Source organism: Haliotis cracherodii, unplaced genomic scaffold (genome assembly GCF_022045235.1).
Source record: "Haliotis cracherodii isolate W230 unplaced genomic scaffold, xgHalCrac1.p SCAF_7, whole genome shotgun sequence".
In the NCBI taxonomy this organism is placed as follows: Eukaryota; Metazoa; Mollusca; class Gastropoda; order Lepetellida; family Haliotidae; genus Haliotis; species Haliotis cracherodii.
In genome coordinates, this window is record NW_027266330.1 from 36389859 (window position 1) to 36417350 (window position 27492).

Consider the following 27492-nt stretch of genomic DNA (forward strand, 5'->3'; position numbering starts at 1 on the left):
AGGTTCGAACCCCGGTTCGCCCGATTATGTTTTTTAGTTTTGTCAGCACCATACCCGTACTCGTGGGTTTCACCAAAGTATTAAACGTCTGAGACCTGCATCACCTCGGGCGTTCCTCCCACATTAAGCTGACACCCAATGATATAACTGGAATAATGTTAAAAGCAGCGTTAAACCCAACTCACATTTTGTCAAAATCGCTCCGAGCTCTTTCTATTGTTGATTTGTATTACCAACAGTAACACGTAAGCCCCTACTCTTGCTTTAACGCAGTATTTGTGATAAGATTGGGAATGAGTCATCTATAACGTGATGAACCTCTATGGGTTATTGACATGCTTAAATTTTTTTTAACTCACGGAGAAGTAGTTGTAGCCAATATGTTCAATATGTCTTCGTCTGTGTTTTGCAGACACTGGAACAGGTTTCTGCAGACACAAAATGTTAATGATGGACCCCAAAACCAATGACGTTTAGAGGGCGAAAAATCGGGGAATCCCGAATCACTCTGCAAAGACGTGGACGAACGTCAACGCAAGGTAACATTAGATTTGACGGTGGGTCTGTACTGATAGGGGGCAGTATCACTATGATTGCCAGAACGCCACTGCATATTGTCCATACATGTAAGACGGTCACTGGACAGTACTACCGAGATAGCATGCTAGCGACGATAGTCGTTCCGTTATCACTCAATAGTAGTCCACGTTTTGTCTTTCAAGACGATAACGCTCGTGCCCACGGTGTACGTATCGTAACTGACGACCTCCAACAGCAAAACATCACACGATTGCAATGAGCAGCCATGAGTTCTGATCTATCCCCTATAACGCATAATCCAGGGACGTGTACGCCAACGTCAACGGCTACCGTTAGCCGAATTTGGCCGGTCGCTGCAAGATTAATTGACAAGAATCCCGCAAATTGTCATTGGGAGATTGATTCGGACCTTGTCGAGCATGAACGACAGTTTCACCAGTTGTTGGGAACAACTCATTATTGATCAAGTCATCTCAAACGTTTATGTTTTTTTACCACACACGCATGTCGCCTTCCTTGATTGTTTGTACCCTTACAATGCACCGCCAACATGTTCTGTTGATTGGTATGTTACACCTAGTCCTTCCTATGTCGCATCCATTCATTTCAATCACTCGATACTTCTTGGTTTTAAGCAAGACGAGTTCTATGGATGAACAACTTCTTTATTACAATTAGTGCGACGTCTCGGTGTAGATCCTAACACCTTTAACATTTGCTTGTCACATCCATTCATTCAAATCACTCAATACTACTTGGTATTGTTTTGTAGTAATGCTATATGCAATGTTTCAAACTCTATTTCGCCTTTAAAATAAATTAACTCTTGTAAATTGTCCGTTTCGCAAGTCGCCTTCTATATTGTTCAAATGAAGGAAGTAATAATAAAAGTGTTAAATGTGTTCATTCCAATCACTCAATACATCTCGATCGTGTTTTGTTTTAATGCTATATGCGACATTCCACAGTATTTGGAGACGAGGGTCACAAACAGTGTATAAAGAATGTTCAACGTGTGGCAATCGCAGTTTCATAACACTTGAACGATAATTTGCTTAACACATTAGAACACACGTGTGTATTTACACGTGATTTACAAGTCTGTGAGACTATTATCAAGCGTCAGTAACACGGTGAGAATATTGATCTACTTGAAATTATTCCCACACGCACAACACCATACGCAACAGGGTTAATGGTAACAACAAGACCTATTTAGCGGGTAAACAGTCTACTGTGCCCGCCTGTACACGATACACAAGATTAACACTGACAACTTCATACTGGCTCCGTTTTTATTATCGTGAGGCTTATGTTTAAATGTTTCTGATATTACATCTTAAAAGTAGAACGAACTTTGCAGATATTGCACGATATACAGAACATCCCGAGGGTGCATCAAACGTGTAAAAATGTCAACCTGGCGTTGCAGGGATTTCATCGTCTTTCTCCTCTCCAAGGTCCCCATTACGTCGACTGAGATGGCGATCGGGTGGCCAGGGTGCTCGCAGTGTGTGTGTCCCCAATGTCCATGATCTGTGGTTATTCTTTAAGTCTTTATTTTTCTGCTCATTTCCTCGATAAGTTACAGCTGCAGTGAGAAACACTGTTGGAAACCACTGTCACCACCCATCCCTCCCCACCCCCCCTCACTTCTTTCCTCACTCATTTCTTCACAGCGGGTGCTCAGGCTCGCTGACATTGTTGATGCATGTCATCGTATCCCAATTACGTGGTGGATCGATGCTCATAATGTCTATAACTGGATTGTCCGATCCAGACTCGATCTCGAATATTTACAGACCGCTGTCATGTTGCTTGAATATTTCAGTCGGTATTTTCCCGCTCATCTCCTCGATAAATTATAGCCGCAGTAGGAAACACTGTTGGAAACCACTGAAACCACTGTCACCCCCCATCCACTGGGGGCGTGCCAGAATTGGGTGATATTTGGTTTAATTTCAAAATTAACCCAGAATATCATTTGTCAGCTCATGGGTTCTTCATCAGAAGGTTGAAGGTCTAAGACCTGCATTACTTCGGGGTTTCCACCTATGTTAAGTTGCTACCAAATCGTATAACAGAATTAATTTTTAAAGTGGCGTTAATCACAATACACTCAATCACCCCTCTTGCTTATATTTTTCGTGATACCATAGGCGGGGGGAATGTCTACTTATGGCAACTGTCATTGGTTCACTTTAAGGTAAACATTTCCAAGACGATGATATGTCGGGTAAGATTTAATAAAGCGACCTTTGTCTGCATGAACAAAGGCGAATTACCCTGTAGCCAAAAAATATATATGTCTATTATCTTAATTGCAATTACTTAAAATATGCAAATCTCAATTGTATTGTACGTCGACTGTCAGCCATCCTGAACGAGCTGTGCAACTTTGTCACTCATTATTTACTGTTGTTTATATTGTTGATTTAATCCGTGTCTGTTGACCATGGATATGAAATATTTGGACTTGTGAAAAAGAAATATAGCCGCACCCTCAGCCTAGCTAGGGGTAGGTTAGGCGATCCGTGGCACCAACAGAATGTGCGAACCTAGTGCTTCTTGTATATACATATATCTACCTGTCTAAAGCAATGTGTATATACTGCAAGCCTTCTATCGACTCCATGTTGCCACTTCCTACAGAGAACCGTACACGGACCCTATGCATATATGAGTATACAAATAATCATTAATAAATCAACGTCACACCAACGCGTTGTGAATTAATCATATAGCAACATTAAGCTATAATAACTGATGTTGTACACAGTTACCAACGTGTCCTGTAGGTATTTAACATGGGTCAGGTAAACAAGCCAATGACACACAAAGACTGCCAGCGCCTGACCTTCATTAGCCCAGGCATGAGCCACTTAGTTACTCTGTGCCCCTCAATCGTAGTGTGTGACTTAATGTTCCATACATGTTGACGTTTCATATTACTTGAACACGATGTACATCAAAACTTATATCGAAGGAGATACATGATAAATGTACTCACACTTCAGCACCATGGATCTGTCTACAACTCCTGACTTCAGCAGATGAACACCGCAATCTGTGGCCACACCTGTAACATCAATATATATACATGACCATATATATGTATGATGAGGCAAAGGGACTTCGTGTGTGGGTTTTACTCTGTTTACCACTCTCGGACATTGAGATTCATGTTCAGTTGTCAAATGTATCTGAAATTATGTGATTAAGGGAGGTCAAAGAAGAAGTGTGATACAAATTTACCAAGTAAGACATCCATGGTTTTAGAGGCTCTCTTCTCTGAGGTTTCCTTCTCGTCAATGCACTGAAAATATAGCATATGTGTTATATAACAAGGCACGTGCCTGTCATGGCATTTCACGGGTCTAGAAGATTAATGGGATGGCCATTTATTCAGAGAACAAACACACACACCCACACACACACACACACGCTTACCATCATCTCAAATGATCAATCCTAACTGGGATGTTTAAAATGAAGGAAAGGGAATCATTGTGTTAACAAGCGCACAACAGCTTTAAACTGTTTAAAATATTGTGATTTCAGAATGTGATGTTTCCTTTGTAACAAACATATTTGAATATAAGGGTAGACGCTGACATGTCTAAAGATGTGAATACATGTAAGATAATAAAAACAAACCGATTTCAAGCTTTTGATTTCAGCATTGAGCTTGTCTGTAAGTGTTTTGAGGCCCTGCATATGTTTCTCGTCTGAATCAATTTTCGTCTTCAGCTCTGTTAGGTCCTGCAAAAAATACAATCGTTGAATGGTCTCATGCACTTTGTCTCAATATGATAAAACAATGTGATGGCGATTGAGGCAAATTTGCTTTGGATCAACCTGTAGTTGGTCAGTTTGTTGGTCAGTGTGCATGCAAGAATTCATGATGTACCAACACTGATTGTACTCACCATTTTGTGTTTCATTTCCAAGTCTGCCATAACGTCAGCGTCAGTCTGAGTATCCTTGTCTGAAACAACAGACGAATAACTACTGATGATTAACATCGGGAACGTGTTAAGTGCAGTCTACAAACTTTAAATCTTTAAAACAAAACAAAGCATGAGTCTTAAATAGAGAAACACGTGAAGAAAAAGGGGGGTTTAAACGATAGAACGTCACAAGAACATGCAAACATTGTACACATACAAAGAATAACCAAAACTAGAATGATGTTCAATGTGAATACCTTTCACAGATTCCTCATCCACTCCCCTTGGCAAAATGGCACCAAACACTGATATGTTTGATTTCAGTGTTGACAAGTAGTTGGTGTTGAAGACAGCTGTAGGTACGACATGTGTTTGAGGCGCGGCAGTTTCTAGATAGATCCGAGTTATGTCCCCTACATAACTCTCCAGATCCACGAGGTCTGACTTCGAGGCATAGAGGAGGACTTTGGCGATGTAGTCTAAAATCCCAGTGCATGTCTTCCATTCTTCTTCACAGGTGGTGAGTTGAGCATGTAGAGATGCCTTGGTCTCCTTCGTCTGACTTTCAAGATCGATCAGCAGTTCCTTCTCTCTTTGGTCAAGTTGTAATCTCAGAGATTGGAATGTGTGGCTAATAGTTTCTATCAAAGAGTTGTGTGTTCTGTTGGTGGATTCGGTTCCCTGTCTGAAGCTCTGCATGTGTGATTGCTGGCGAGCCTGTAACGCTGATAGCTCATCCGTATGATGGTTCAGCTGTTTTGTTACAGTATCAGCAACCATATCCAGCTCCACAACTTCATGGTCTGCGTGGTCATCAAGTCTACATTTCGCACAGATTAACTTCTTGCAGTTTTTATCAAACAGATAAAGGAGATGGTGTTTGTGGATACTGCAGAAGGCTGGAATGTTCGAGACAGTCGGTTCCATGTCACTGAAGTTTTGAAGTACATGTTTCCTGGTAAGTTTGATGCTGCTGTGCATGTTCTGGCAGTATTCACAGAGGAACTCTTCACACTCCTGACACCAACACACAGCCTGGTTGCCGTCATAGTCATTTGTACAGAGGAGCTCTATGGGGCGATGTTTGACTGTGAGGTGGAATATTTCCTTCTGTCTGACTGCATCCCTCTTGAGGCTTGTGTCTGTGAGGTTGACCTTCCTCGGACATGTAGAGCATGATATCACACCGCCAGCTACAGATGTCACACACGTCTCACACACAGCGTGTAGACAGGGCAGTAAGTAGGGGACTGGACCTTTCAGGGTAAACTGCTGCTGACAGACAGAACACTTCGTGAAGGTGTCCATTCTGAAAGACAAAATACTTAAATGAGGGACTAAGAGCTGTTTCCAATCAACGTAGTCACACGCATCAATCCACTGTGTTCTTATCTATCGGGAAACATCTCAGTATGATATAAAACATGCACACAAATAATCATAGTCAGCCTGTGTCATATTTGGCACCATGCCATCATAACATGGTCTGTTACATTTACACAAGAAAAAATACCCATATATACAAAATATACAATTTTGTATATTTGATATTTCCAAAATATACAATTTTGTATACTTGGTATTTCCAAAACTATACAATTTTGTATATATGGATAGATTTTACCACTGCTTCATTGAATTTTTTGAATTTGTAAGATTGTTTCTTGTGGTTTGAAACTAATGTTACCGAACAGTATTTTTGCACGTGACAATAATACGTTAATACTATTTTATTATGGCAACTATATTTGGAGTGTTATGAAATCATTTTTATTTCTTTATGTTGACAGCATTTTACATAAGAAATAGAACATTTGTGCAGATTTTAATAACAGATAATGTAAATAATACCGCTGTCTTAATTAGATCGCGGTTTGAAAAAGCACTGTTTGTATAACGAAAGGCTGTTGCTGTTTTAATTAGGTCGGAGTAAGAAAAGCACTGTTTGTTTAACGAAAGGCTGCCGCTGTATAAACTTAATTGGGGTTAGAAAAGCACTGTTTGTATGGGGAAAGGCTGCCGCTGTCTTAACTAGGTCGGGGTTAGAAAAGCACTGTTTGTATGGGGAAAGGCTGCCGCTGTCTTAACTAAATCGGGGTTAGAAAAAACACTATTTGTATAGCGAATGACAGACGCTGTCTTAAATAAATCGGGGTTAGAAAAGCACTGGTTGTATAACGAGAGGCTGTCGCTGTCTAAACTAGAAAAATCACTAAACGGAATAGCAAGAGAGTAGCCTTTTAGCGATTGTCACGATCATTGCAAAATAATAGATAAAAAATCCATGAATTGAAAATTGTACAAGGAAACATATATAGGAAACACCTAAATAAATTCCTATTATATTACGTTCACGACATTAGTTCTGGAGTTTTCAAAGTGAAAATTTAATATATATGTTTCTGTGATTTCATGTAATGGTGATTCTAAATATGAAATATTGGTTGATATTGTTTGTCAAACAGTTGTACACACCGTCCATTGTGATACTTCTACTTAAGGATGTTTGTTTAGTCAATTGGCATGCGTTCATTGTAAACAAGGATCATTAGTGTGAAAGGATTACTAAGTTTGTAATCCAGTATAATGCACTTCCACGATTAGCATAATTAGAACAGAGTTTGTAATTAGGTACATCCGGACTCCAGTTAATCAAGGCAGCTACATCAGTTGAGAGTGTGAGCAACTAGAGAAGAGGCGAGCAACTCAATGGGATTAAAGAATTAGTGGAATTTTAATAAATAAACGAAACGCCTGTCGCCAAAATGCATTCGAACATTGAACACGCACAATCGCAGATTTCTATGGTACATTTGAGGGTGAACGAAGCCGTGCAGGATGCCTAACAGCGATTTGTCTTCAGAACACACAGTGAGCTCAGGTGAGTTTATTAATGATGATATTTCTATTCATTCATAGATATGGCGATCATGAGCTCTGACACTATATGTGTTCGCAATAGAACATTTGGAAGACTAGACACATATTGATTCACTATATGACTACATCAAATCCAGTATTTGTTTAATGCAACAGGTTTAAAGCATTCAAAATTGTGCATTATTATAAAATACAATGTGTGTCGCTGTTTCTGTTTACTGTGTTTGCGGTGGGGTCCAGACAATTCCCCAAAGGGACAATTCCAAATACTACTGCGTAAAATATTAATGCTGATTTGGAGAAAATTACCAAATGGATGAAAGTAAGTAAAATTGAATCCAGAGAAAACAGAAGCTTTTTATTTCACGTTAAATCAAAGTCTTCCCAAGTGCAAAACCTAATCTTAAAATGAAAGGAATTAATATTTATGACTTTGGGAATAATATTTCAGTCAGATTCTGATATTGACCAGTTAAAAAGGAAATCCCTATGATTAATTGCCTTAGAAGTCTTAGATACCTTCCACTGCCGTAAACCATACTCACTCACTCAGTTAAATAACTCCTTTCACATAAATCGTTAGAAGTTATGAACAAGCATATTATGCCCATATTTGGGATAATTGTACCAAGAACAAGAATTAATCCTAGAATGTTTACACTAAGATTCATTCCGGACGCTGAAATATTGCCGATGAGACGTTATATTTTAACTCACTCACTCAATACGGACTATTTGTGGGGCGATAAGGGGTACAGGCCACGAGAAAATATATAGAGAAACTAACATAGCCATTACACCTTTTTACAAGATGGAAAACATCTTTGCTGTTAGTAATTACATTTATAGAAATCAAACCAATATACAGGCTATATGTTGTAGAACAGAATGCTTTGCCAAGTTGTTCCTACCTGATACCATTAATAATTGGAATAGTTATCTGATATAGAGGATTATTAAACTTGGACAGTGTGACTTATATACAGTTAAGCCATGATACCAGATTTTGTCACATAATCCTTTATCGCCTCGGACTCGGTTGTAGTAATTTAAACTTCAATCGGCTTAAAAGACAATATATTAAGAAACGATTCGCCTTTCTATTCTAAAGGCTAAGTGAGTTTATATTCAGTGGTTTATGGAAAACAATTTGTCAATTTAGCTATTTTGAAATCGGTCCATGTACATCCTACGTTCGGGTGAATTTGCACTAATGTTATAACTTAAGAATTAGTTCATATTTTAAGACACGTATTGAGTATTAAACAGTTAAATAGCTTTTCTTAGTAATTGAACACCTTTCCATCGACCGCACCAAACTGTTGACCAATCGTTTTTCATGTATTCTACGACAAATAAGATCAGAACACGTATATAATCACAACATCCCCAGGATACCAATAACAACGAAATGTACAAATTAACAAACATGACGAACATTATTATTTCATGATAATGTAGGTGTCATGCATGTAATTATAGCTATATAAACACATGTTTAATTATTCAGTTTGTGTGAAGTCGGTCACAAATACAAGAAACAGTTGATTCTGAAATTCTTTAATCATGTACTTTTAAGTATATTTTCCCAATATCATGTTATCCCCAAAAGGGCAATTATATTCATGTTATATTTATCAGTCATTTTTTTAATACGAATTACGTAACATTTATGCTACTTTGATTTTATAAGACCAATGTTGTTGTTACAGATTCAGGGACCGACTAGGTTCCTTACATGTCATAAAAGTGTCGGGACATAATGTGGTGGCAATACATTCTCTAATTAACACTTGTCACAAAGGGACGGGCCATTTGGGTTTGTCCTCAGGGAATGTGTTATGCAATTTGTGTATTCACGAAATAACATTCAATAAGTCGGGTGATTTAGGATTGATGCATTTGTACTTCATATAAATAAATGAATTACATTATTTTCTTAATCATGTGCGAAATACGCATAATGTCGGAAAGCGCAAGTTAATTCCCCAAATACTGACTTCGTTCCTAAATAAATCACAACCCTCACTTATAATTGTATCACTGTATCACTTTAAATTTTAATGATGTAAATCACGTATCTGTCACTTTTTAATGTAGAATACGTTAGTCACTCAACCAGTTCCACTATTATTTTCCCAAAAGATCAAAGATGAAAATCAGTTATCAAGATTTAATTTCCATATCGTTAGATATATTTAATCTTAACATTGAAACATCTTCATGTATTATTCTGTATTGAATGACATTAGATATATGCTCCTATACCGCCGCTGGTGTCTTAATTTGCGAGAATTAAACATTTAGTTTGCATCCAACCATGCGCGTCCCAAATTATACAGCGTCAAGCTTTCAGAGCTCAAAATAAGTTTTCCAAAGTAGAAATTAAGCAAAATGAATATTTATCAAGTTTCCTTTTGCTAGAACATATGCATGCTGTTATGGTTTTACAAAAAGAAAATTCTTCGTTCTCTCTGTTGTTAACAATATTAAAACAACAAGTACTATAAAATATAATACGGAAACATATTACATATCATTTACGCATCTGGCTGCTCACAAAATAATGCTATTAAACAATTAAACAATATTTGTGTCCCAGGGACTGAATACCAATTAGACCAAGCCAGCTCTACAGATACTGACTCTCTCAAAGACAGCAAGCTACATTATACAGTTAATTGAAAACTGTAATCTCAAACATATCTAATGCTACTTCAACACTTTATCATATACTTAGCAGTTGAATATTCTGTAAAATTTAAATTAATCTTCTATTAGTTTACAGTGACGATTCTTGCAGGCTATAAAATGCAGGCACGGCCCGTTATGTATCATTCAATCTTTATCTTTCTCACTTTCTTATAAAGGCATAATGATCGATAATCTCTTCTGAGCAGTATGAAATGTTAATTTATTGTGAGTAAGGCTAATCCCTTTCTCCAGACATAAATTGATCACTCACCAACAACTGATAAGGGATTACTCCTCGTTAAGGCATTACTAAGTGATACAATATACTGCAGGTTAATTAACTAATTAAGGGTTATATGAGATTGTTTACTCAGAGTGTGATGTAATCCGTTTGATGTCGAATTACAAAGAGTGAATCTTCCAAAAGGGTAAGCATACCCAACACTACCAGTAGCACCTGGCATTCCCAAATAGTGTTGTTCTAATACATCAAGCTATAATACTGACACGTTGCTTAAGGGTTATCGGAATAAATTTGAATTTGATTTTCACATATTCTCCTCCATTGCTCATGAGCATATACATGGATATACATACATATGCATTATAAATTTGAAATGCAATTGTAAATAGAGTTGTTGTTTTTCTTCAGAAGAGTCGTAACCGAGTCCTCGGGATACGCCATCGCAACCTTCCCGTCCAGAAGAAACAGAGGTACGAGGACGCATTAAAGATAGCTCAGTTGATGCCCTCCGAGGAAAGTAACTATGACGAAGACGGCATAAAGATTGTTTACAGTACGACCGAAGAACTGCAAGTCGACGGAACTGCAGATGGCGAAGAGGCTCGCAGATGAGACATACATTAAATAGCTGGACAGTACAGCAGCTTTCCCTAAGGCAAGACGTGTCCGTTGACCACCATCCAAAAACCCATTCCCTGACATAAAGAAGGATATGTCATGGGTCAATACCGAGTATGGAATCCCGTGGTGTGGTGTGGTGTGGTGTGACGTGGCGTGGCGTGGCGTGGCGTGGCGTGGTGTGGTGTGTGTAACGTAATATATGTGGGTGGGTTAGTGACTGAATTTGCGGATGTGTGTGTTCGTTGTACTTCTATGGGGGGGGGGGGGATGTGATGCGTATTTTGTCTCAAAAAGCCAAAATGGTTGGTTGTTTAAATAGTGACACTTTAATAAACTATTCTTCTTCTTCTTCTTCTTTTTGTTCATTGTCAAGATGCTGTGTATTACTTCCCAGACTGCTGACATGTGTTATCATTTTTTATCTTCAAATATCACGATGTGCCCACTCATACCGTCATTATGTTGATTGCCTGATTGTTTAGAACTATCAGTTGCGATATGTTATATGATTGCTTTGTATAACATCGGCATGCTGTTCACTTTCATTGGGACTGGATGCTTTGCACAATAGTGATAGTATCTCACTGTTAATTATTTTTTTATCATTTGCATTTACATAAGTAAAGAACATATCAATTTAATCTGAATACGTCAATGTGTCAATTTCTTGTTCTAAAAAGTACAGGTATAAGCATTCATATTCGACTTCTTATCGTTTGTATTTGTAAGATTTTTTTAAAATTTTCTTGCGCCTGTTGTACATTACATTTATGGTCGTAGTTTGTTGACTTTGCTAACAATATTAGACTGAGCCCCAAGAAATGTTTTGAACATTTGATTGCATTTTAAGCAATTTTGTGCCGTTTGGACAATATTCATACCAACAAATGTAACAGTGGCAAAAGTAAAAAAAGCAAAGATGGCGGATGTAAATGTTAAATCAGTACTTTTAAAAAATCGGGAATAGTTTCTGCGCACCCGGCCACCTGGGTTCCAACCACTAATGCCTAAGTCCACTTTTGCCTACAGTTACTGTTGCCTACAAATAAATAAAACAGTGTGGAATAATGCCTACACAATGAAAACAACATACCCATGCTAGGAATGAACTCTTTGAAATTTCTTTGAAATCATCATCTGCTGGTGTATATACTATAAGAACTAATGCAATGATGCAGAAATGATGCACTGATAGTAGGTGTCGCTGAAAATCACTGGTGCATGACTTTGTTTATTGTAGGCGGTATGCATTAGTGGATGTAGGCATTAGTGGACGAGGACGCCACCTGGGAGCAATACTGCCACAAACATGCAATGTCCCTTTTCCCATGTTGAAGCATATTGAGAAAAGCATACCTTTGTACTTATTATCTTTTGTAAAACATAAAACATTAATACAACATATATCCCCGTGTTATGGGTTTTCGGACGCTGAATAAACATTCATAGTTTTTTCACATGAACAACTGTAAAACATCTCATTCACTTATAAAAGACAACTTTATCATAAAAAAGTCATTATTGGATTATTAACAATTTCTGTGTGACATCTCCCCCCCCCCCCCCCTCCACACCCCCCCCCCCCCCCCCCCCCCCGACACCTCAGAACAAACCAAATTCAACACTTTAAATTAATAATAAAATAGTTTTCATCCTCTGTGCAATCCACACTGTTGGCTAATCTGCCATGTGCACGAGAGCATGTTACAAATCACATCGCGGCCTCCCCGTACAAACGAATCCAAGCTCAGCACAAATTGATTTCAACACTTTCAAAACAAGTCACCGCCAATGCAATCACCCCCGACAGCCTATCCTCTCTGTGCATTTGACCATAAAGTCTACTCACATACCAAGCACCGCGCCAGGAAAAGTACCAGACGCCTCAATCGTTTACCCGTCAATATCATTGCAAGGAGAGTATGTACTCCCGCTAACAGCGTGGAGTACTAATTAATCATTCCAGTAATGTTACACGCCACTATACCAGTTTTTTGTAACTTGCTGATACTATTTTGCACATACAAAACAATTATCCTCCTTTACAAACATATACAAAGAAACACAGTGCTCAACTTCAAACACTTCAATTTGCACATATATATAATAATTATACACAAATACATAACAATTATCTCCCTTTACCAATATATACAAAGAAAACAAATTTGGATATACCATATACCGGTATACAAATTTGTATATTTTTGTATATGTCATATATACAAACTTGTATATTTTTGTATATATCATCATTCCAATCTTGTATATCCTATGGAAATATCATCTTTCCAAAGGATATACAAGCTTGTATATATGGATTTTTTTTGCAGTGTTACAGCACAAAACAGACACGCGTTTCATAGAAGTACGTAAAAAGTTCAAGTGTACACAAAGCTATCCAAGATTGTTTACATGTATAAAATTTAAATATTTGCAACATTTGAAATATTAAGGACCCGTATTTAGGTCTTAAGCAACCCATGCTTGCCGTAAAAGGCGACTGTCCTTGTCGTCAGAGGTGGCTTGCGTTGATTGATACTCATAATGTCAATCACAGGATTGTCTGGTCTGATGTTTGACAGACAACCGTCATATAGCTAGAATATTGGAATCCGGCGTTAAACAACAAACAAACAAAATATATTGCCCCTTGAGATCCCCTCCCTGTCGCCATCTTCACTCACTTAATATCAACAAAGTAATTTAGGATTGATATCACTGGCTAGATAACCGTTTGACACTAACTAATTGCAGCACACGACAATGACGCATATCCTCACTATACATGTGCATGTAGATACGCCATATACACTACTTGCCAAACTTCCTTCAATCTGCATTCAGGATCACAGAGCGACCACAAATACCATCACAGTAACAACGTGTGCTTCCATTCAGGATATGTCATGTAAGTACAATAAATAGCAGTCTAGTGTTAAGAGGTACATGTTTGCACACAGCGCGCGTCAACGGTTATCCGACACGACCGGGGTTTATCTATACACAATATAACAATAGTTAAAGTAGGCCATGACTTGTATGAATAACGACTGCACTCATTGTAAACCGAACGTAGGAATGTGTGGCAGTCAGTCAACACTAATATCCCGTCTATACACTGTATGAATATATATATATATATATATATATATATATATATATATATATATAGATACCACCTTCAGCAGCCCTATAGTGTCTTGACATATACATGGAAGATGTGACCCTGATTATCGAACAGGTATCTGTGTGTAGGGGGACAAAGTGAGAGACGAGACACAACACACCTACCTGGACAAGTAACTTCCTTCACTGTTGACACGCAGGTCACTTCCGGGATGTGACGTGATTTTACAAGTGTGTTATATGAGACGTTGTAACACAATGGCATGGCCATGAGTGAAAATATTTCCTTGTCACCCGTCACGAGATGAGAGAAACGTAATATTTCACGAGTCACATTAAATATCCTATTTATTGTATACCTTTTGCGTAGTTTTCTCCCGGAAAAATAAATTATTTCATTAGAAACGTAAAATTGGAAACGTAAATTCTCCCTACCTACACACCCTTCCTTTGTTAAACACGGCGATACGGTCGAGGATTTTCTATCATACACTTTAACAGTAAAAGTGGGTCATTACTTGTGTACATGAAGCCCGGCCACGCTGTAAACCGAAAGTAGGAATATGTGGTAGTCAGCTAACACTAACATTCAGGATATATGCAGAACGATTCAAGGTATAAGCACCACCTTCAGCAGCCTGATATACACATGATATATTGACATATACATGGACGTTGTGACCCTGATTATCGAACAGTTGTCTGTGTGTAGGGGAAGAAAGTGAGAGACGTGACACAACACACCTACCTGGACAGGTAACTTCCTTCTCTGTGACACAAACGTCACTTCCGGGGGATAACGCGGGAACGCTGTCTTATTACAAATATGTCTGAACTGAATTTAATAACAATGTCTATTTCTTTTACGTACCATGCATACCTCTGTAGTTTCGGTATAAAATACATGGAGAATGATGTATATATGTCTCTTGTAATCTTACAAAAGCCTAAATATATCAGCCATTTTACGGATTAAAAATTAAAAGAAGAAAACGCGTAATTTTCTACTGCTGGTGGATATCTTACACATCGTATCTTTTGAAATAAATAAATCTACATTTCAAACATTGTAAGGTCATGTGGTTGCAAATTCATTTCCTCAGTCTTCGTTAAACCAATTTATTATTGCACAAATTACCCAGACACAGATAAACTTTTGCATACTGTTGCAAGAATGAGTGATGGTTAAATAGACATACATGTAATCTCATTTAACAACAGTTCTTTCAACTTTCAGTTTTCAATAAAAATAAAACAAGCTGGGTGTACCTTATTTGCCCATCAGAAGTCAAACAGATATTCATTTTACATTGTCAAACAGCAGTACACAGGAAGATACTACATGTTTTCATAGAAAGTAGGCAATGGCATCTTTGATTAATGGTTTTTTTCAGATTTTGGTAAAACTATCTGAGTGAGTACATGTTCACTGCATACAACCCAGTAACTTTTGTAATTCGCTTTGGATGGTAGATGCAATTCCCTATTTTGACTCGTACAATATGTTCCCGTGTTGTTTTTTCAGGTAACAATAGACTTGCCTTTGCATGTGTTTGTGACGGGTGCCTTCGATTGAGTAGGATACCCCACCTTTTCATAAACAGCTGGTATGATCTCTATTTCATAGTAATTCATAAACACTTCTTATGATATAGTCGGAATCGTACTTTAGTCGATTAAGATTTCGTTGTTTACACTAAAACCGGCAAGGCCCGCGGAGGCCTGTTTATAGATATCAGGATCAGGGCTAGTTTATGTTCGTTGTTCATGGGATTACAGTTTGCTCTAAATTTGTATTGTTATCCTTCCCGGCGCTCGGCATAAATGGGTTTAGACAATGACTGGTTGACTCGGAGTATACTGTGTCTGAGTGGTGTATTTATGTTCACTGCATGGCATCCCTGTGAGCACACGCTATTAGTAAAACTAGTACAGGCAGCGATTTACACACGTGCTTGAACGGGATATCTACAACGTTTAAACGTTGCTTTAAACCGATTTCACCTCATATCTAAATATGTATGACTAAGTGTGTTGGGTTTTGGAACTGTCATGGAGCTGTACCACAATGAACAGGGGTGTCAAAAAAGAATAATATAATGATGAAAACATGGTAATAGGTTAACACGTTTATTAATAACAGTTAATTATATCAATAGGTGATAATAAAAGATCAGATAAACCCCATCTGCATGGGCAAAGATCACTGATTAATTATATCAGAGCAAATACACAAGCGGCTTAGGTAAGCAACTGTATTACAGTTATAAACTGAGAATAGCTAAAACAACACTTTGACAGGGTACCAGATGCGTGGAGAGGCAGTCTAACTCAATTGGTCACATACCTTCAAATCACATATGTCACAGTTGACTTCTCCCAATGTCCAATGCATGTCACCCAAGTCGAAACATGGATTAGTCCCGATCATATTCCATTTGATTTGTCAGACACCTCACGAAAATATACGACATAATAAACAAATACGTTTTAATAATAGTCATAGACTTTAACAGTCACACAAATAATTTATCAAGGGCCAACCCAAATTCACCACAAATAATTCAAATAATTTAACAAGCATCAACCCAATTTTACCAGTCTGCTCACAACATTCAAGTACTGCATTGAGTCAACTGGTCTTTGGGTCTACCAAGGCGGAAACTCATCTCCGAGGTGGAGGAGCAGTCAAACTGAACATTTTTCTTTTTGTCTGCTTTTTCGATTCACTTCATGATCTCGATAAGACGGAAAATGTTTGGGTATTGAAAGGACAGACTGGCATTCAGAGGACTGTTGAAGCCTTCAAGGCTTCTTGTTGGTTCTTGGACCGTATGTCTCATGGTGTTTCCACATTGGGGGAGCGCCACCTGGTGAGAGGGTGACAACACGTACATGAACGAGCTCCGTCGAATTTACTGATTTGAGCTGTTAAAACTACCAACAAAACCTGGTAAGTCACCGTGGTAATTAAGAAGAAAATGGGCTGCGATTTGGAGACCTATAGAGGACGTGTTGGATGTTTCCTGACAGAGCAAGACGACGGTCAGCCATGCGTGTCACAATGTTGCACATGCCGTGAGGCTCAAGCCTGGCACTGAGAACAGGACTCTTAGTGTGCGTCTCTATGCATATCATACTGGGCAATGATGTTGAGAGCAACCCAGGCCCCGGTTCAGGGCAAACTACAAGACAAGCTACATTGGACAGCCCACTGGAACCGAGCTTGAAGAAGTAATGGCTGAAATACAAGGTATGAGGAGAGGCATGTCAACTAATTTCGAGAAAATGAGCACTATAGATAACTCAAGTAGAGAAAGAGTCTAACCGATGAAAATAGTGACTTACGGGACCAGGGGGCACGGGTGGCCCAGTCGTCTAAGGCGCTGCAATTCGCTGTACAGAGTTGCATCCCTTGGGCACGCCAGAAACCTATGATCGTGGGTTCGAATCCTGGTTCGCCCCGACTATGTTTCTAGTGTCAGCACCATACCCGTGCTCGTGGGTTTCACTGAAGTGGTAAACGTCTGAGACCTGCATAACTTCGGGCTTTCCTCCCACATTAAGCTGAAACGCCGTGATATAACTGGAATAATGTTAAAAGCGGCGTTAAACCCAACTCACTCACTCACTCACTTACGGGACCAACTTACTGACTTAACTCGTGATAAAACAGAGATAAAACAGTGTCATTGTTTATAACGCCGATGAGACATTTAGAGATTTAACAGAAGAGACAGAAAATAAACTGCTTAGTGTGATTGTTGAAAAAATGGAAATACAAGAAGAAATAATATTTGATAGAGTGAGTCGGCTACTAATGAAATCAAGTGAACCATTGCCAATTCTAGCTAAGTTCGGGACTCCAAAATAGAAAGCCACTATCATAAACCAAGAAAAGAAACGAAAAAGTCATAACATAAGGATCTCCCATGATTATACAGATGCAGTGCGACGTACTCGACAAACCCTCAAGCCCTTCTTGGAGGAAGTGAGGGAAGAAGGCAAGTTTTCTATTTTGAAACATTACAAACTACAGATAGACAATAAACTATACAAGGTAGATCCGACTGGCGTTGCCAACTTACGTGTGTGAGAACTTTCAAACCTGTAAATCCAGAGTGGATGGAAGCTCAGTGAAAAAAAACAAGTTGGTTAACGCCCTAGCAATACTAATGACACAACTGTTATTAACTGTACAGTGTGGAAAATTGGAGGTTTAAAGGAGAAACTGGATATACCCTCATTTATTGACTTTGTCTTCTGTTATGATGTCATAGGACTTTGGCAGGTCAGAATGATATATTTAGTCTTCCTGGATACGCACAATACAGCAAAACCAGACAAAAACCCGTTGGTGATTTCAGAAACTCTGGAGAACTCTTGCTGTTGATAAAAGACAATCTTGCATCATCTTGTGATCTACATACAAACTGTAGCACAACAGATACAAACGACATCCCTTTGCTTTTGGCACAAGTATATTATACACCTCAACTCAAGTGTACATTCAGCAGAATCTGTATTGAACATGTTGGACAGTGACATCACACAAATCAAATCAGATGATCCTGGTTGTCTTATCATTGTGGTGGGAGATCTGGACGCAAGGAATGGTGCTTGCAATGATTTTATCGATAATGATGACATTTCATATTTACCTATAGATGATGACATTCACTATATCAAAGATTGTATTTCATTCATAGTGTCTCACAAGATTGCGCAGTAAAAAATCAAGGTCTTAGATTATTGGATTTGTGCAAAACAACTGGTTTGAGAATCTGCAATGGTAGGTTTGGTGAAGACGCAGGATGTGGAAAGATAACATGAATAGCTAACGACTGTAAGAGTGTAGTCGACTACGTTATAGCTACAGAACATTCCTTTCCATAAGGAAGAGAATATATGGATGTCTAGGTCTTTATTATGAGGAACACAACGTTCCGGGGTATATGCTTACTACTTCATCAGGTGAATGAATGCCTAACTTACTTACTTACTTACTTTGGAGATTTAACGTGCGCTTTCCGACTGATGCGTATTTCGCACACGGGCCCGGCCAGGCCATTTAATGTGTTTCCGAAAGGGGCGAAGGTGGTCTGTGCAACCCAAGAGGGGGCTTTAGGGGTTGCTTATATATAATTTGGGAATTTTGAGATTTGGAATAGATGCCGATGGGGTTGGGGAGGAGAACTAAGGGAGCTGGGTATGGTGGATGTTTGTTTGTTTATGTGATTTTGATTTGGTAGGTTATTATGTTTTAGATGCGTTTTATTAGTTCCGTTTTGATTAAGAATACGCCTAAGGCCTTGAAGTGTTCTAGTTTATTTTGTGGGTTTAGTATTGCTTCTAGAGTGAGAGCCTTGTTTAGATTGAGGGTGGTTTGTAATGCGGTTCGATGTGTGAGGTAGTGTGTGCAGTGGATGAGTGCGTGTTCTGGAGTTTCTAGTTGTTTGCAATGTGGGCAGTTACCTGTAGTGTGTTTTTTTAGGTGGTTATTTAGGTTGATGTGTCCTGTTTGGAGTTTAGTGATTACTCTGTCGATTTTTTTTGATGGATGGAGAATTTTTGGTTTGGTTAGTGGTTTGCTGAGCACTCTTTTGATTTGGCTATTTGAGTTTAGATAAAGGTTATGCCATTTTTTTGTGATTTTTTGTTTGTTTACACTTTTAATTTCTGATTTTGAGATGGGTAAGTTTAAGCTTATTTCTGGGATTTTGAGGGATAGTTTAGCTGCTTTATCGGCGTTTTCATTACCTTATATCCCTACGTGGGCGGGTATCCACAAGAAGGTTATTTGTTTGCCTGCCTTAGTTAGGTTGTTGGAGCTTTTAAGTATTTGATTTATTAATTTAGGTCGGTTTTTGGTATTTTTGTTTTGGAGGGCTTGCAGTCCACTTAGGGAGTCGGTAAGTATTAGGATTTTTTTGAGGTTTTTGGATTCTTGATTGTGGAGGGCTGAGGCCATGCCCATTAGTTCTGCCGTGAATATTGATTGGTTAATTGGGAGTCGGAAGGATTGTGTGGTTTTAGTTGGTTGTGTGGTTTGGACTCCGAAACCCGTGTGTTTGGAGGTCGGATCTGAGGATCCGTCCGTGTAAATGTGACACCAATTTGGGCAATTTTTGTGTATGTATGCTAGTGTGGTAGTTTTAGCTATGTTTGGGTCGGTTTGTTTATTTATTTGGCTAGCTAGTGTTGTGTCTATTTTGGGTATTTTAAGTTTAGGGGTGAAGATATTTGATTGTTTGCAGTTTTGTTTAAGATTTATAATTTGGTGTTCATTTAGGTAGTTTGTTATTCTTTGGGATATTGGGGTAAGTAAGGGGTGTTTACGAGCTAGAGCTTGGTTTTTAGGGCTGATGTTTTGGTTTATTAAGTTTTGGATGAGAGGGTTTGATTGGGACGCGGCCCAGAAAGTTAAGCTTAGCTGTTCCCTGCGTAGACTTAGTGGCATTTCTCCTGTTAAGACCTGAAGTGAGGTGTAGGAGGTGCCATGTCGGGTGCGTGTAATGAATTTGAGAGCCTGATATTGTATTAAGTCAAGTTTTTTAGATAGGGAGTTGTTTAGGGTGTTGTATATGGTGCAGTCGTAGTCTAGTTTTGATCTAATTAGGGATATGTAGAGAGAGAGGAGAGTATCTTTGGAGGCTCCCCAGTTAGAGCCAGTTAGGCATCTTAGGGTGTTTAGGTCTTTACTGCATTTAGTTGTTAGGTTTTGGATGTGAGCATCCCAGGTGGGATGTTCATCGAAAATAAGTCCTAAGAATTTGGTTTGTTTTTGAAATTTGATTGTTTGATTGTTTAGCTGGAGGATTTGGGAGGCGGGTTTCATGTTTTAATTTTATGAAGAGATTTTTGGAGTAGATTTTTGGCCAATTTCATGCTTTAAGTGCGGATCCAGATGGCTCCATCATCCGCGAATTTTGATGTGTTTACTTTAGGGGATAGACCCTCGAATAGAACGTTTATCATTATATTGAAGAGGATGGGGCTGAGGATACTGCCCTGTGGAGTGCCATTTTCTAGGGGACATTGGTCCGATAGAGTTTGGTCTATACCCACGGTTATTTTACGATTGTTTAGGAAGTCCTGGATGTAGTTTATTACCTGACCTTTGAGTCCTATTTTTTTAAGTTTTTGTATTAGCCCATCGTGCCATACCATGTCGAAAGCTTTAGAGAAGTCTAAAAAGATGCCTGTGGTATATTGTTTATTTAGTTGTCCTGTCTTAATATCTTGCTCTAGGGTTGAGCGGCCAGGAGTGAAACCGCTTTGATCTGGGTTTATGACGTTATTTTGGGTTAAGTAATGTTGTAATCTATTTTTAGCCATTGAATCCATTACTTTACATAAGTTTGAAGTTAGGGATATTGGTTTATATGAGTTAGCTTGATTAGCTGGTTTATTAGGTTTAGGGATTGGTATGACTAGGGCCTGTTTCCAGGGAGTAGGAACCTGTCCGTTTAGGTAGATGAGGTTGTATAGTTTGAGTAGTGCCTGGAGTAGTTTTAGGGGGAGTTTTTTAATTATTTGGTAAGAGGTTAGGTCTAATCCTGGGGCTGTGCCCTTTTTCCTGTTTTGGATTACGTAGAGGAGCTCCTCCATTGTGTAGGGTTGATTTATTTCTAGATTGTTATTGTTTGGTTCTTTTGTGGGTTTGTTTTCTGTTTTAAGTTTATCTTGGAATTTTTGGCTGAAGTTGCTGTTACTGCTAACGGCCGAAAAGTGGTTGGCGAGATTATTTGCTTTTTGGGCGGGGTTGGTTGAGTTGTTAATGTTAGGTTTTTTTTTTGTGTCATTTTAAGCCTCCAATGGCGTGGATTTTGCGCCAGACTGTTCTGGCATCTGTACAGTTATTTATACCTTCGCAAAAAAAATTCCAGTCTCTACTTTTGGCTATTTGAACTAGTTTTTGAACCTGGTGGTTTAGTTCGTGGGCTATGTTTAAATATTTGTAGTCGCGTTTTGCTTTATTGAAGGCTGAATTACGTTTTCGTCTAGTCTGTTCTATTTCCTCATTCCACCATGGTACCGTCGGTTTGCCTGTCTTAGATGTTTTGAAGGGGATGGAGGTTTTGGCTGCGTTTATTATATAGTCTGTTAGGTTTTTACAATAGGTTCCTGGATCATTATTTTCTATTTCGTTTAAGTTAGCTTCGTTGCAGATATCTTGGAATTGGTCCCAGTTAGCTTTATTGTAATGGAATTTTGGTTCTTGGTTTTCTTGGCGCTGATAGGTGTTTAGCAATAGACAATAGACAATGGAAGCAAACACTTACATTATCATAGCTAAGTAATTTGTAATGGACACTGGCCAAATGGGGGGAGGGGTGTGTTAATAAGCACTGATAGGTGTAAGAATGGACATATCAAGGGGCAAATTGAAGCCAGCTAGGCAATTAGCCCCGACAAGATCAAAGCAATGTCCCAAGCACAAGGTGGATAGGTTCCCTGGTCACGGTTCATGGCTTGCTGGTGTCTCCTGATGTCAATGGCTTCTTGTAGTTGCCCTTATCGCCAGCTGTTGTTGTTGGTAGACAGGACTTTGGTGGCTTCCCATGGCCACATAATGTTATGGTTTTCGTTTTTCGTGATGTGTTCGGAAATAGCGGATTTCTGGTCGAGTTTGTTATCAGAGATCCGATGTTCTTTGAGTTCCTTTCCATGCTTTACATCGTTTACAGTCTGTGATTAAGTAGAATCGTCACATTCGCCAGTTGCTTTCTGTCTCCAAAGAAATGGTACATATACTAATACATATGAACATTTGTCACTAAAACAACGATTCACATGGAAAGAAAACTTCAAAGATTATTACACTCCTAAATGGACTAATGTAACTGCTTCAATTCAACATGATTTTTCTATTTCCAGCTGACTTAACAAAACATTTATAATGTGGCTTCAATGTTTACAAACATGATGACAACTTGTGCAAGCACCTGCGGCAGGATTCTCAAAACTCGTGCGAACAACAATAGATCAAGGGGAGGCAACTGGTATGACCTGGAAGGTCGGGAAGCACGTCCAACCACTCGCTGATGGCTTCGTGCATTTCATTCCAGTAACAGTAAATTTGTCAGACAGCAATACATATCAGCTCGAAAATATTATAATGATTTGTGCATGGAGAAAATAGATGATGCATTTAATATGTGTGTCTGTGAACACGACAGTAAACAGTTCTGGTCCATGCTTTCGTGTACACCAGACCATAAGACAAACTCAAACACACCCAAGGACTGGATATGTCACTTCGAGACTCTATTTGGAGGCATGGGGGATATTGATGACTATATGGATTCCTATACAACTATCAACGACTTTGTAAATTCATTATCCGATGAACTTATTAATAATTCGGTTGATGAATATTCATTTATGGATTCTGATATAACTGAATCTGAACTCTTGGAAGCCATCCATGATATGAAATCTGGAAAATTACCTAGATATTGTGGTTTGCCAATCGGATTTAAAAAAAATATATACCCCAACCCTCTATCGAAATGTTATTGAAATTATATAATGTTGTCTTGCAGACGGGAATTTATCCCGACCAGTGGACACATGGTGCTATCTTGCCTATTTATAAGAAAGGAAGCTCCAATGATCCAGGAAACTATAGACCTCTCACATTACTGGAAGTTGCAGGGAAAATATTAGAAACCTTATCTGCTCTAGATTAACATTAAGGGCTGATATTGAGGATAAAATAATAAAGGGGGGTTTTCGGAAAGGATTTCAGAACTCAGATAATATATTTATTTTGAACACTATAATCCAAAAGTATTTAACTCAGGAACGTGGTCGTTTCTATTGTGCATTTATAGATTTAAAGGCTGCATTTGACTGCAGAAATGGTTTATTGTATAAAGGTATACTGTAATATGTACGAACACGTTAAATCTTGTATTTCAATGGATACCGGCTTTACATATTTTTTTATATGTTAATATGGATTGGGGCAGGGATGTCAAATGTCACCTTTTTTGTTTTCTTTTTTTTATCAATGATATTGTAGACTTTTGTAGTTCTGATGGACAAAGAGTCCCTTTACAAATTTCCTTTACATTTAAAACCTTTATGCAAATTGACTGAGAAAATGTATTAAATTAATTGATTTGCTGAATGCAATTCTCCTTTGCTTGCAAAGAACAAAACAATCTGATGTCAAACCCTGGCATAAAATAACTGAAATAGCTAAAACCATTTGTTTGACAAGGGCGTAGAGGCCCACTGAATCTTCTGGGCTTACAGTTGGTTCCCAGCAAGAAAGTCGAAAGGGGCGACTAAACGTTTGTTTATTTGTTTGTTTGTTGTTTAACGCCGCACTCAGTAATATTCCAGCTATATGACGGCGGTCTGTCAATAATCGAGTGTGGACCAGACAATCCAGTGATTGACATCATGAACATCGATCCACGCAATTGCGATACGATGGTATGCATCAACCAAGTCAGCGAGTTTGAACACCCGATCCCGTTAGTCGCCTCTTACGCCATGGGTTGCTGAATACATATTATAACCCGGATCTTAACGGGTCGTAGCCAAATGGATCGGGTTGTCACGTTGGGTAACCTGGCTGATTGCATGTCATAGTGTCTTCACGGCGTCGATTGTGGAAGCGTGTTGTGCACATCCGCACTTGGTTTAAACATATTTTTAATTCAAAAGAAATCTAGATCGGTAAACAAGCAAAACTTGCTTATGTAAATACCTCTCCAGGTAATAACTTTACAACAGCTGGTTATATATCAGATTATATGTAAGATAGTGCTAAACATAAACATACTAAATGCACAAATGAAGCAAGTGGTGTCTGTGAAATAAGATATAGCAGTTTTCCATTACTACATGCATAAAATTATCGCGAATCTTTTGCTTTTGAAATGAAATCGTGAACTCATTTAAGAATAGTCATGTTTGTAGAACTGCTAACTGAACTACTGCCATGTAATATCGTTTTTAAGTCATACCCATGTGTGTAGAAATACATAGTGTTTCTGATATTATGGTATTTTTGACAGGTATAGAAAAAGTTAATTGTGTCATTCAAAGTGATACCCACAAGTGCAGTCTGATATGTCTGATACATGTCGTCTAAACTTATCAGCGTTAAGGTCACTGCAGCCGAGCCGAAGGCGACAGTGGACAATTTGGCATGATCTATGACCGTATTTTAGGTCAACATTATTAATAATTGTATCAGAACGATTAATTAAGGATTTGAATTCTTTTAATGAGCAAGAATTAGTAACTTCATTGGGTAGAGCATTCCACAGGCTAATCGTATCCGGAAGAAATGATTTAGCATAGGTCTGGGTTCTACATTTGATTGTTTGTATGTTAGATCTATTTCTAAGGTTATAATTGCTATTATCAGAGACTGGACTTGGAATGAGATCGTTGAGATATACAGGTGAAGTACTGTTTTTCATTTTGTAAAATGTAATCAATTTGAAGCGATGTCGTCGTTCTTTTAAGGACTGAAAGTTTGTTTCGTTATAAATTTTAACATGACTGGTACCCCGAACCGCCCCACAAATAGTTCTCAATGCGTCCAAATATAAATTCTCGAGTAACAATGATTGTTCGTTTGCACAGTTGTACATCCGCATTTAACAATATTCCCAGTATATAACTGTGATCTGTAAATAATAAAGCATTGAACAGATAGCCAAAATGACTGACATCATGAGCATCGATTGGATTTTCTTACAACGGGTCCCTAATTTATGAGGTTTAGACAAATGAGATGTGGACCAATCAGGTCCTAAAGTGATACAGAATGACAAAAATCTCCCCATAAGAGTTTATGACAAGAGGGGAGACTTCTACCTTCTACCTTCCAGTCAACACTAATAAATGGACGATGAACAGCGATCAGAGGTTGATTACGGTTCATTAGATGTGCACTGGATCGATAGTGACGGTCTTGATGCAATATTATTGTCACTGGGTCAAGCAAATGAGACAACAACATCTGCAGTTCCCTTTAAGTTAAAGAATAACCCGTGGATGACACGCCCACTGAGAGTGATGGGAGATTCCCCAAACTTAGTGAAGAAACACTGGATGATATTGAGGCACAAATGCATTCAGCATCAACAATGAAAAACACGAAATGGGCTCTGAAGGGGTTCAGTGGTGAGCATCTTTTATGGCACTTAAATTATTCCCAGTGCTGTAAATATTGTTATGGATTCGCTCAAAATGCCATTATAATCGTCAATAAAACCTTCTACTCCATGTTAGTACACCCGATATACAGTGATAGAGATCGAACCTACAAAAGTACAATTCTATAACATTATAATTATATAGATGAAAACAGCAGATTAAAAAGATGTAATGGCCACATACCTCCATCAACCAAATATTTTTACCGTTCATTCAGATTGGTCCTTCCAAACACGTAAAATTCGGTTAACATATCTTCAGAAGAGTTTGTCACACGTCTGCGATCCTTCACTGACTAGACCAAGAAAAAAGTCTCAGTCTGATTACGTTTATAACAAAAAAACAATGCGGAACATTCGGTCTACACTCAATAGGCATCTGAGGGTTATCAGTAAAGATATTGACATTGTGAAAGATAATGCATTCCACAAAGCTAATGATTTGTAACATGGTCAACTACAACAAAATGTCAGAGCTGGCCTGTCCAAACCAACGAAGCATAAGCCGGTCATTGACAAGAGAGATATCGTTAAAATCAGAGAATATCTTTATCACGATACCCCAACATGTGTTTTGCAGAAAGTTTGGTTTCACTTAGCCGCAAGAAGCCTTGAGTCTCACTCTCAGTTGTCCAAAAGTTTGTTCACGTTAAAATTGACGATGAAGGCAGAGAATCTCCAACTCTTACCCATGACACAGCAGGAAAAACTAACCAGGGTGGTATTGATGATTGTGAAAGCCATGCGACCGACATACGCATGTACGGGACAGCCACACATAATTGTGATGCAGTCAGTCTGTTCTGTATTCGAGAATCAAATGCAATTATTGGTGATAATGTGTGGTTCTCTCCTAAATCCCTCTCCCAGCGCCAATACGGGAACATAATCCTTACAATTACCAAAGAAGCTGGCTTGATTCGCATCTATACACCCCCCACAGTGTCAGGGGTCACGATATGGCTGAAATATTGCCGATGTGACGTTAAACTTTAACTCACTCACAGTGTCAGGGCTACTGCTATTCAAGCGCTGAGTGACGCCTCCGTTGAATTACGCCACACCATGTTTATGTCAGGGCACAGGAACGAGGCAAGTGTCAGAAGCTATAACAGAAATTGTACTTCTGACTAACAGTACAAGGTTAGTTCTGTACTTCGGATCATTGGATTTGAGGAAACCGCAAGTCGGCAGCTATCTGCGACGGTTTCAAGTCCGCAGTCAGAAGGCGATGATGCACAGCATT

General features: G+C 38.6%; 1 protein-coding gene across 1 annotated transcript in view; it reads right to left on the minus strand.

The window, feature by feature from the left end:
* LOC139447522 (uncharacterized) overlaps nt 1-27492 on the minus strand; it is a 50593-nt gene that overhangs the window by 16761 nt on the left and 6340 nt on the right. The window contains exons 6-10 of the mRNA XM_071228929.1: nt 4748-5799; nt 4470-4528; nt 4198-4302; nt 3796-3856; nt 3551-3619 (exon numbers count right to left, since the gene is read on the minus strand). Of these exons, the coding sequence (XP_071085030.1) occupies nt 3551-3619; nt 3796-3856; nt 4198-4302; nt 4470-4528; nt 4748-5799 (1346 nt within the window). The remainder of the gene's footprint in view (nt 1-3550; nt 3620-3795; nt 3857-4197; nt 4303-4469; nt 4529-4747; nt 5800-27492) is intronic.